We start from the raw sequence: 12,398 nt of genomic DNA on the forward strand, positions 1-12,398 counted from the left end.
TCATTTGGGAAAAAAAAAAAAAAATGAAACTTTGTTACCTAAGTCTTGTTACACAAGTGTCTGCGTATTTTAAAAGAGAAATCTGAATTCCAGGTAAAGTTTTAATAATATAAAAGGAACAGTAACAAAAGTTAAAAAACTATTTTGCCACATGCTAACTATATATATACAGTGTTATGCCTTCTTTCAAACTCTACCTCCAATCACAATTTTATATATCTCAGGTGCTCATGTTTTCTTTCTAATGGCAATGTAATGTTCTACCACATTACATAATTATTTCCCAATCACTAGGCATTTGGAGGTTCCCCCCAGTTTTTTTTTCCAAATTATATATTGTACATCTATAAATATCTTTATGCAAAATGAATTTCTTTTATTTCCTTATACTATAATCCAAATGAAATTCCCAAATCAAAGAATATTAGCAGTTTACAAATGAACTCCAAAAGCACAGACCTCACCATATTAACTTCTGCACTGCAGTGTTTAATTTGGTACTAATACATACAAGTTATTCAAAATAGGTGTGTTGAATTAATGAGCAAAAGAATGAAAAATATTAAACATGCCATGATATTATCTGGAATATGTACAGAAAATTATTCCAATTTATTTTACAACCAGAAAGGCTCTTCCTAGAGTACAACTAGTGCTGAGTTGTTTCCAACTTGCTAATTTAGTGAGTATAATGTTACTTTAATTTTCATATCTAATTATTAACAAGGTTTAACACTTTTCCAAGAGTGTATTTACTAATTGCATTTATCTTGCTGTAAAGAGTTTACTTAATATGCTATGAGCATATTTTTTTCCTTTAGTTAAACAAATTTACCACAATATTTTTCCAATCTGTCGCCTTGCTTTTAAAACCTCTAGAGGTTTAAGAAATTATACTATAATGAACCATGTCACCGATAAAGACTAGAAGAAAATCACTCCATTCCTAGTTTCTTTAAACTTGAGATTCTTAAACATCAATATTAATGAGAATATAAGATCTAAATTTCATTTACATTGTTTTTACTCATATTATTTCCTTTTCTCAACTATTTAATAATTCTTTTACCTGCTGTCTTCTCTGATTTGTTGAATACTAGACCCTTACAAATACCTGGATCTATTGCTCAAATTGTTATTCTGCTCCATTCATCTCTTTTCTGATTTTCACAATATATTATTATGTCATATAATAACATATTACACATTTGAAGTAATTTCTATCTAGTCATTCATTACTGTTCCCCCAACCTCATCACTATTCCTTCGACAATCATTTTTAAAATTCTATAAAGTATCTTACAGGGATTTAAATTACATACATGTAATTAAATTACATTAAGTACATTAAATCCATCTACTAATCTAGGAAATATCATTGTGACTATTTTAGCTTTCACAATTAAGAACTGAATGTATCATATAACGGAGAGGTAGGGCACACACAGGTGCTTGATCAGAAACCTGGATCTGAATCTCAGCACTAACAGGGCTAAGTTAGTTACCTAACCCCTTTGCACTTCCATTAATTGACCTTTGGTTAATGAGCGAATACACATAAAATGCATACACACACAGGCATGAAGGATGGCCGTTGTTTCAGGGTCTACCATAGTTTGACTTTTTACTACATTTCTAATAAGCTGCCCTTAAGTGTGCATTACACCCCAGGAGATAAAGATTAGAGATTTTCGCACAGAGCATATTCAAGGAAAAATGACAAACGGTTATTACTGTAGGTTCTCTGGGGGAGCCTGGGTGGCTCAGCCAGTTAAGCATCTGACTATTGATCTTGGCTCAGGTCATGATTCAAGAATCCAAGCCCTACATCAGGCTCTGCACTGACAGCACAGAGCCTGCTTGGGATTCTCTCTCTCTCTCTGCTCCCCCTACCCCGCTTGTGCTCTCTCTCCCTCTCTCTCAAAATAAATAAAAATCATTTTAAAGAGAACTCTAGGTTCTTTGGATGAATTTTAACATCAGAAATCATTTAAGAGACAAGTATGAGAAAGAATAGTAAACTAAAAATTCTACCTATTTTCCTGACATTGAAGTGAATAAAATGAAAGGTTTTAGAAGAATTCCCAAGAAGCTTGCTTTCAACAGTCATGGCAAAGGGTTTTGTGTTTTCTGCATGTTTTCCAGCCTCCCCAACTTAACCTACAAAATCACCAACGGCCGTGTTACAGTGACTTTGCTGGTCCCAAATGGTGGGAGGAGGAGTATCAGAAGCCATCTTCTTCAGGATTGTATAGTAAATATTAGAATTAGGTAGACTCAGCGGCAACTGCTTCAGGTTTCACCCTGATTTTAATTTATAATGAGGCCTGTATTTCAACAATCTTTGAAGTCCACCGTTAGATGTGTTTGCAACTCATTTTCAGTCATTATACTTTACTTTTTGAAATGACAGGCAATTGCTAACCAACCGTTAAATGGTCAGTGTTTAGTCCTTGAATAGGATGCTCACAATTTTAGGTTCCAATTTCCTCTCTATGTTGTAGGGAATGAGTTCCTGACATGGAGTCATAAACTAAGCCCAAAAATATAAGGAAGTTTTATATGAAAGCTTCCATTACTAAAATTCTTTTTATTCCAAAGCTATTACTTTCAAGTTGTTATTAAAACTATTCATTATTTGCCTCTTGAAAGGGAGATACATCTTTTTCACTAGGAACTGAACTATTTTTTCTATAAACAGGCATATAAAATACTACATTATAAGACATATCTAATATCACAGCCCCAACTGGTCCCTTACCATAAGCCAAGATTATAGTCTAACAAACAGGTCACATTTTTACCACTTTCTTATTCAACCCCTACACCTAGCCTAGCCAAGAAAAACTGCTACTTTCTTCAATGCTTTAAATTTGTCACCCCCGCTTTCCCCCAGCAGAAAAGTATCCTTCCCTCAGACTACCTATGTTTATAACCTTCTTCGAGACCCAGTTCAAAACTTCATCTGTCTTGCTAGAAGTAAATCTTATATAATGTAAACTGAACACTTGAAAGACAGTACTCTCACTTTCAAATTACTCATTATGTCTTTCTGTTCAATTTATATTACAGAATTTTTACTCATCTGTTACCAGCTCTGAGCAACATTAAAATCTAACTACATAATTTTATTTCCCTTGCTTATAAAATGTTCATAAGGTGATGACAGAGATGGTTACACCTGATAACAAGAGCCACCATTTACTGAAAGCCAGGTACTTACCTGCACGTGCACGAGCTCATTTACTTTCTACTACAACGTGTTTTCTAAGTGCTATCATAACACTCGTTTTAGAGATGCGAAAACTGAGGCACATGGTGGTAATGTGCCAACGGCTGCACAGCTTACATGTGAATGTCTAACAGTGAGGCTTTACTTTGCCACATACTGTAAAAACAACTTACAAGATAACTCATTCAATCCTCATAACCACCCTATAAGGCAGGTATTGTCCCCATTCTTCAGGTGAGGAAACTGAAGCACAAGAATTAACACTAGCACCCAGGTAGTATGTGGCCGGCCAGGGTGTGAGCCCAGCCAGTGTGGCCCAGAGGCCTCAAGCTTCACCATGCTTCTCCACTTTCCGAATTAACAGTGCAGCAACTGAGTACGCACCTGAGGTTTCTAAGTGTTCAACTATAGCAACGTCTTGTTCAGTATTATATCCGTGCATTCCTTACCTTCTACATATGTGGCCTACACCTATTTTTTTACCTACAATCTTTGGTATATTTAAGCGCTTAGTATTTTTAAAGTACGGTACTAAGTGCAGTGAGAGAATACAAATGCTATTCATACTTTATCTGGGTAACACGATGAGTTTCTGGTCTACCAGTGGAGAGGAGTCATGGTCAGAAAGACATATTGCAACAAGTTAAACGCCATGAGCATGGCTCAGAGAAAGTGTCAACATTTTGCAGAGGCCTACTAAGACAGCTTTCATGATCACGCTGGACCTGGCAGAATGAGTCAACATCCTACAGATACTTTTATTGTAGAGTTAACAACACATTACTGTGTTCTCACGTTTGTCTTTCCCCAGTAAGGTCTTTTAAGAACAGGGATTATTTTTCTCTGAGTCTCTCTAGCACTCAACAAAGTCATCACTCAGAAAATGGCTGTGGGACAAGGGGTAGAGAGAAGGTAATGGAAAAGCCCATTCCAAGAAGAGATCAGAAGCTTAAAGGGAAAAGCAGACAAGGCATTTTTAGAATTTTAGTTGCTGTGCCACAGGCAGTATCTCTGTGCTGTTCAACTCCTGGGGCCCAGTTTTCACCATATTCCATATGAACGCAGCCCCTCGGGGGAGGGGGGGTGATATGGAGCCCCTGGCGTTGCACAACTCAACAGCCCCGACTACAGGCATTGCTGTCCACAGCCCTTAGCGAGAGAAAGAACTGTCCTAACCAACTCTGCTTTTCTCACTGACATTCCTCATGTGCCACGGCTGTACTCCTGAACTCATGTACTTTTAACTCATGTGAAAAGCTTCTGTTTTAAAAGTAACATCCACATAATATCGTGGAAAATAATAATGCCAGTTTCAGAGAGAAGTGGCAGTTGTCACAGCGCAGTTGAGCATGGTCAGACTCCAAAGCCAGACTTCTTGGGCGCTAACTCAGGTTCCGCCCCTCAGGAGCTTTGTGACCATGAGAAAATCACTTCCTCTCTTTCCATCTAAACATCTTCATCTTTTTTTTCTTTATTTTTTTTTTTCAACGTTTATTTATTTTTGGGACAGAGAGAGACAGAGCATGAACGGGAGATGGGCAGAGAGAGAGGGAGACACAGAATCGGAAACAGGCTCCAGGCTCTGAGCCATCAGCCCAGAGCCTGATGTGGGGCTCGAACTCACGGACCGCGAGATCGTGACCTGGCTGAAGTCGGACGTTTAACCAACTGCGCCACCCAGGCGCCCCTAAACATCTTCATCTTAAAAAGAAAAAGAATATTACCTGCCTGGGTTCTTATGAGGCTTCTGTGAATATACGCAAAATGTTGAGAAAAGTACCTGGCACAGAGTAAGCGCTGGACGAGCGTTAGGTGCTGTTTCCTGGGCACTGGGAGCTAAGTCGATTGCCTATTCACATTCTGCCATGAAGACTGACTTCTGAGACTCCCCCAGTGCTGGACAGAGAGATGATGAAATCAGAGACAGAAGAACACTGGTCACATGCTGGTGACCCCCCGTGACACTGCGGTCTTGCTGTGAAGTGAAATTCTTGCCATGTGGCTTCTGACACACAGTCCAGACAGCATCATTCCTAACAGTGGTGCCATTATTTAACAAAAGGCCGAAACATACAGCATGCAGTAGTCCCAACTCAAGTTTAGAAGAATCTGTAAAACTTGGCTATCAGGGAGATTACATTTTAAATGTAGAAAACACGTTTTGGGGTTTCTGGTGAGATTTTCCTCCTGACAAAGTTTTCTCCACAGAAGTGTTCCTACTATCTACTCTGAAGGTCGAAGGAAGAAGAAAGTGAAGAGAAATGAAAAGAGCTGTAGACTGGGAGGATCGCATCAAGGGACCAAGCTGGATCAGAAAACGAAAAAAATAGTCTCCTGGACTTTTCAGTAAGAAGGCAAAGACTGCTTGCTAGCTGAGATCTACCAGCAGGTGCTAGACCATTAGATGTGTTAAAGCAAAGACACCAGAGTGAAGTCAGTCAACTTAGACTGTGTTCTGGCTTTGAGCTTAAAACATAGAAAGAAATGAGGATGAAAAAGAATGCTTTATACTGAAGTCACTAAACAACTCACACAACTCATGTGAACAGACTTCTGTCATCTTACTGTAACTCACTCGAGAAGGGTGTGGCCGCAACACTACTAGGCAAACATAATTAGGTCATAACCCTCCCTGTAACTCTGCAATGTCAAGGCCACCGGAGAGAAAAGTGGGGAGGGGCAGGGGTTACGTATATAATGTGTGTGAGACAAGGAAACAGAGGAAGTGAAACAAAGTTTTACTTTACGTGTCAGTTTCATGCTGGTAGAGACCATAAATCCAACAAAGAAATCCTGCTTTAAGAGATGAAACTGAAAGAAATGGCAACTGGTCCGGGGGCGGGGGAGGGAGGTGGGAGGGGGAGGTGAGGGAGCAGAAAAAAAAACAATTGCAAAAAAGCAAAAATAAAAGTACATCAGCTGATACTTTAAAAATCTGGTTGATTCTGACTAACCTTGCTTACCTCACAGGAAATTCTTTATTGACATTAATCTCAGTAACGAATGAGTCTTTGATCCAACAAGACTTCACATTTGCTTTGCATCAAAGAATAAGAATTCAAAGTGCTATTTGGGGGGAAAAAAGTCATATTGTTAAAAATATTACTCAACAAGTTATGAGACCGATTCCAAGCAGCAATATGCAGCCACATAGTGTGTTCCAGCAGAGGGAGCACTGGGACAGAGGCGACACCGGAGAAACTGATGTAGATCTAAGATCGATTCAATAACCCAGCGCTATGTAAATTAACATGTCAATTCCCAGGAAAGGTTTTGAATATTGATGAATATCTGAATATCTGTATTTCCTACACAGGCACTAAATCATTGCTTATAACGAACAGTAGACTACATGCCAACACTGTGGGGAAAGGGCTAAATTAGACAGCCTGGTCCCAAAACCCAACTCTAGACACCAGCGAAACCAACCTGAGAAACCAAAGCAAACTCTGGTGAAAACAAAAACCTAAAATAATGCCCTACTCAAACAGGCACTCAGTAAGCTGATTTTTTTTTTTGCAACTTGTAAAGAAAACAGAACCCTTAAACTAAAGCAAACACTAATACCAGATTTCTGATGCTTCTTTTACCATGACTCATTTAATACAGATTAACTACACTCTATTGCTTGACAGCTTTATCTTTTTCAAAGGTTTCTGTTGAAGGCCCCACAGACTCTTCCCATTCCCGTAATTCCTGGCCACTTGGTATGCTTTACTCACCCTGCAGTAACCATCTCAGCAAAGAATTTCTAATACTACAAAATTCAAAGAAGCAAGAAGGTTTCGGGAAGAAAGTAAGAGTTTAAAAGTTGGGGGCTGGCGGAAGACCAGATACAAAGGATGTTTAATCTGGTTGTATCATTTCCAGCTAAAAACATCCCATGACTGTCCCTGTATAGGCATGGCCAATTAATCCTAATCAGTCCAACCCTCCCCCCAATGAGCACCCCCATCACGACCCTTCACTCACTTTATGCTTCAAATACTGCTTTGATTGTTCTGTGCGTTTACATCTGCTGTTAATGTTACTTTAAATGCCCAGCAGAGTAACATAAAGAGCAAAAGACTCTGAGTGTTTTTTTTAATCTTGACTTTGTACCGGTGACCTTGTCATTTAACTGCTGTAAACTATTTCCACATCCAGCAAAAGGGGAACCTGTGCCCCATCTATTTCAGAGTTAGAAGGATTAAATGAGATAGCATATGTAAGTAATGCAGGGTGCCTAATAGAAACCAAAGCACTAAATACATATTAGTTCCTTTCCCAGCTCCCTCTATATCTGCTGAACTCCTACTCACCCTTCAAACCCCAGTTTAAGTGTTTCTGTAAAACCTATGTGTTCTATTTACTTCTCTCCAAAAGAACCCATTGCCTAGTCTGTGTTTCCCGCTCTTAGAGAAACTTCTGTTGTATTTTAATCATTTGTCAATGATCTTTCTATTAGAGAATGAACACCTCCAGGATGAGATTTTTTTTTTAATTAATGCCTACTCCAAATCTGACAGAATCAATAATACAGCTTACTTAGCATTTTGTGAATAAATGATTTCTTTAAACTGTTAGAAACTAAAACCCTTAGATGGCCTTTCAAATATTCTGATAATACACTTTTTTAACAAAAATCCCATTTTAAACTGGTACCCTAACAGAATGGAATTATTATTTTTTTTAACGTTTACTTATTTTTGAGACAATGCGAGAGAGAGCGCAAGCGGCAGAGGGGCAGACAGAGGGAGACAGAATCCGAAGCGGGCTCCAGGCTCTAAGCTGTCAGCACAGAGCCCGACGCAGGGCTTGAACCCACCAACCCTGAGATCATGACCTGAGTCTAAGTCGGATGCTTAACCGACTGAGCCACTCAGGCGCCCCTGGAATTATTATTTTTTTTTTTTAATGTTTCTGCTCACTATTCATTTAATCAACAAGTGCCTCCTATAGGCTAGGAATACAGCCATGAACAAAATGAACAAAAGCTGTGTCCCCATGGGCTTTGTATTTACCACAGGTAAATCTGTGAAAGAAATTATCACTGCAAACTTGTCTGAAAAGATATCAAAAGCCACATTTTGTCTTATTCATCATCTACTAAGAATGAAAAGGACCAAAAAACAAAAATAAAAAAAAAAAATTCTCACCACACATAAAATTTAACTACTTAAAAAGAAGTAGCATGAAATTAACCCAGATTTAGTGTACTAAACAAGCAAAACTGATTTAAAGTCCCTTAAAAAAAAAAAAATCATGTTAGGGACCCATTTCCTTGCAGCTAAAAAGAATTCTGTGACTTCTCCTTTGGGAGGTAATTTTGTGACTTAAGGATGTTACATGTACAACATGCTCTGCATAATCCTAATTCGAAACGTGGCCTATTTCAAAGCGTGTTTATGACCTTAACATTCCTCATTTTATAAGAAAGCTTTCATGGTACTCTGTAGCAATGCTTCTATTTGAAGTGCCTTTCAGAGAAGGGAGGTGGGTCACACCAGGACCAGATCAGGACCACGTCTCAACGGGGATGCACCGTCAGGCAAGCAGCCCAAGTGCCACAGAATGAGGCTGAGGTAAGAGATGTTACGGTTCCTGCACACCAACTCTTCCGATCTTACCTCGGGTTTAATCCTCTTTGTCGCATCCACCTTGTTCCCCAAGCAAGCCCTATGCTTTCCTTTCTTTATTCATTCCCTGGCTGAGAAGGTCCTTCACGCATCTCTGTCCAAACACCACTCATGCATCAACAATCCAATTCCAGGAGGAAGCGCTTCTTTCCAGCCTCTGTTAGGGAACTGTACCCTTTTTGAATGCATCAGCCCTCTCTCCGGGGAGAGACTTTCTTATGGAGCCTCGCAAGTCCTACCTGGCTTTATTCCCACCCTGCTACTCTTACAACACAGTATTTCCAAGGGGGCCTTACACACACAACAGGGGCTCAATTTTCCCAGCCGATAAAAAAGAGTACACATGATATCCAAATACGCAATACTTGCCATGCTTCATTCAAAGATCTCTGTAAAACATTATTCAGTTTCCAAATCACAAGATTCGGTCTCACTGAACATATCTTGCGACCTACAATTATGGTATCTCTAGGTCAGAAGAAACAATAAACATGGTCCAGGGGTCCCAAGCAGAGAATGCTGAGAATACTGAGGAAAGAATCCTGATCACTTGGCTTTAACCACAGGTTATTTATCGAAGGGTCCTGAAGGCACAGGTAGTTCCTCTACAGACAGGTTTCATTTCAGCTGTACTTTCTGGTCATTTGGGACCTTCATGTGCCAACTTAATATTTTACTGAGAGTCTTGCCTGCTTCAGTAATTAACAGTACAATAAACAAAAGAAAGGTCAGCAATGAAATAGTTTGGATGTAAAGTGCAGTGAGCTGGGGTTTAGGCTCACAGTTCCTGAACGTGGAATTATATAAATGGGTCTCACTTCCTCTTAGAGACTGGAAGGAAGGGGGTGAAATACAGAATATGTCAAACAAGTGGTGAATGGACAAATCTTTAGGAGTTCTAGGTTTCAAGAGCTTTCAAGTCCCAGTCATAGGGAGAAAAAAATACTTCAACAGCACCCTAAAGGAAACAAACTGAAGTATGGGATGAAACATTTATAAAGCATCAGCAGTGTGTCTTAGAAAAATTACTAGTGAGATTTATGTCTCAACCCCCTACTTTCCCTCAAAAGTGCTTTCTAATAATACCGAGCACATTCCAAATAGCTTCCGTCTGCCAAGAACTTGCCAATTGTTCCTCCCCTGCTCAGCAACCAGGGTGAAAAATCAATGCCAGGGGAACCTTAATCCTTTCATTTTTAAAGTAATTGCAAACATCTATCTTGCTGGGCATTTATCCACAGGGGGAGTGGCTCCTAAATGAATTTAATAAGTGAACATGACCTTTAATAGATAATTTGGTTCCCAACAGGAAAGCAAGAGAGGCAAAAGGGAAAAGGAGAATGGGTGGATATGGATTTAAAGGAAAAAGTTAGAAAAACAAAGAAGGAATTCACTTGGGGAAAACATGAAAGCAAGAGGTAATACAATAGTAAAAACAATAGGAGAGAAAAATAATACTACATCTAAAGATAAATAACTAAATAAGAAAAGAGTAGGGGTAGCAAAGAGTCCAGAATCACTTAATTAACTTTAGAAATTATCTTACTGGGACTTTAAGACTGATAGGTTCAGAGCTTGGAATCCTAGAAAAAGAAAGGGGCTAGCAGTAAAAAAATACAATGAGACGTTACAGGAAGGAGACCTTCCTCTCATAAGCCCTAGGGAGGCATCAGGTAGGGCTGGATCAAGGTGATGAGTGAAATTCCTAGAAGTACTGAGATATGCAACAATCACGCGGATTCACTTGTCCGTGAGTGATTCCACGCGGGCTCAGGGGAGCCCACAGCGAACACCACCCACCTCCGCCGTCCCACAACCTTCGCGGGAGCCTTTGATGCTGGAGTAACAGACAGATGGGCTCTCAAGGAGCAAGAGAAGCGAGTATTCTCGGGACCAGCAAGCCCCGACGGGAACCCCGGAGGGGCAAAAGGAATGCAGCGACCGGGGCCAAGGACGCCCTTCCAAGAGCGCGAACTCACCGATGCCGAGCCCCACGACCAAGCGGCCGGCGAGCAGCGTCTCCTTGTTGTTCGCCGCGGCCAGCACCGCGGAACCGGCCGTGAAGAGGGCACTGGCCAGCAGGATGGCGGCGCGGCGGCCGAAGACACCGTTGAGGGCCCCGCCGGCCAGCGCCGAGACGGCGGCCGCCCCCACCGTGCTGGACACGAGCAGCTCCTGCCACAGCGCGTCCAGGCTGAGCTGCCGCTTGAGCAGCAGCATGGCCCCCGACACCACGCCGGTGTCATAGCCGAACAGGAAGCCGCCCAGCGCCGAGAAGACGGCCACCACGTACACGAAGGCGGGGGTCTCGTCCTGCTGGAACTGCCGCCGCGCCGCGCGCTCCAGGTCCCCGACGCCGCCGCCGCCGCCCGCGCCCGCGCCCTGCAGGCTGGCGCTCGACTCGGCGGCCGCCAGGAGGCTGCGCTCCCCGGCCGCGCTCGCCGCGTCCGGCTCCTGCTGCTTCCTGCGCCGCTCGCCCATGAGGCTGCTCAGGCTCCGCAGCGTGTACTCCACATTCTCGCTCGCCTTGCGGGACATAGGGCAGGGGCCCGGGACTTCCCGGGGGGACGAGGCTCCGCGGGCCGGCGGTCTCGGAGGGCTGGACAGCCCGAGAGGGCAGGAGCAACGGCCGCCGCCTTCGTCCTCCGGGCTCCCGCTCCGGCTGCCACGGCCGCAGCCGCCGCCGCGGCCGCTCCGGGGAGAAAGTTGCTGCCCGCCGAGCTCCGGCGCTGCGGAGTTGGAGGCTGGCGGGTCTCACTCGAGACTCACGCCCCGCGCCTGCCGAGCTGGCGCTGCGGAGCGGGCGGGAGGCGGGGCCCCGGGTCACGTGCACCCTGGGCCAGCGGGGCCGGGCCGCGGAGAGGCTCCGCCCCCTCTCTGGGCGGGGCCAGGCTCAAGCCTGCTGGGACCTCCAAACCCCACCCTCCTGGTTGAGGGCGACCTGTGACCAAGGCTCCTTAATTTACGGGACTGGCATCTGCAGGGAATGAACACTGGCTTGGGGGCCGCAACTGGGGAGCAGGCCAATGTGGGAATGCCAAATAATAGGCTTCCAGACGGCAGAAACGGCCTGCAATGCTTGCACGGTATGGGAGGCTAGGGAGAGAACCCCTCAAAACATCCTGATAGGCCTTCTAAAAACTGGGGCTGGCCAGAGCTGGAAAGGGCCTAGAAAATATATCCTGGTATGGCACATGGCAAGCCTTCCTTCTTTTATAATATTGTGACATAACTGAGTTTGTTCTGGAGCATTCAGGACTGTATCCTCCCATTTCCATAAGCAGTTTCTTCTCATTGCCAGTCCTTCCTCAATTTATGCTTATTGTAAAGACATAGTGCATCTTAATTCTTTGAAGACATAATGTATCTCCCCAGGTGAATCCCAAAATTCCTTCCATGAATCCCTGATGTGTAAAGGAAGACTTACAGTTATACATTCTTGTATAACCAGGTAGTTCCCACTGGTAGAAAGTAAACCCCTAGAATCCAATCTGTGATTTAATAGGCAACATCCACCTCCCTTCCCCAACATGCTTACCAAAAAAAGA

General features: G+C 42.8%; 1 protein-coding gene across 1 annotated transcript in view; it reads right to left on the reverse strand.

Annotated features, from left to right (window-relative positions):
- The window catches only part of SLC2A13 (solute carrier family 2 member 13), a 385,620-nt gene extending 374,094 nt beyond the window's left edge, over window positions 1-11,526 (reverse strand). The window contains exon 1 of the mRNA XM_023256944.2: window positions 10,830-11,526. Within this exon, the coding sequence (XP_023112712.1) occupies window positions 10,830-11,388 (559 nt within the window). The 5' untranslated portion in view covers window positions 11,389-11,526. The remainder of the gene's footprint in view (window positions 1-10,829) is intronic.
- Between the last annotated feature and the right edge of the window lie 872 nt (window positions 11,527-12,398).

This window comes from Felis catus, chromosome B4, assembly GCF_018350175.1.
Source record: "Felis catus isolate Fca126 chromosome B4, F.catus_Fca126_mat1.0, whole genome shotgun sequence".
In the NCBI taxonomy this organism is placed as follows: domain Eukaryota; kingdom Metazoa; phylum Chordata; class Mammalia; order Carnivora; family Felidae; genus Felis; species Felis catus.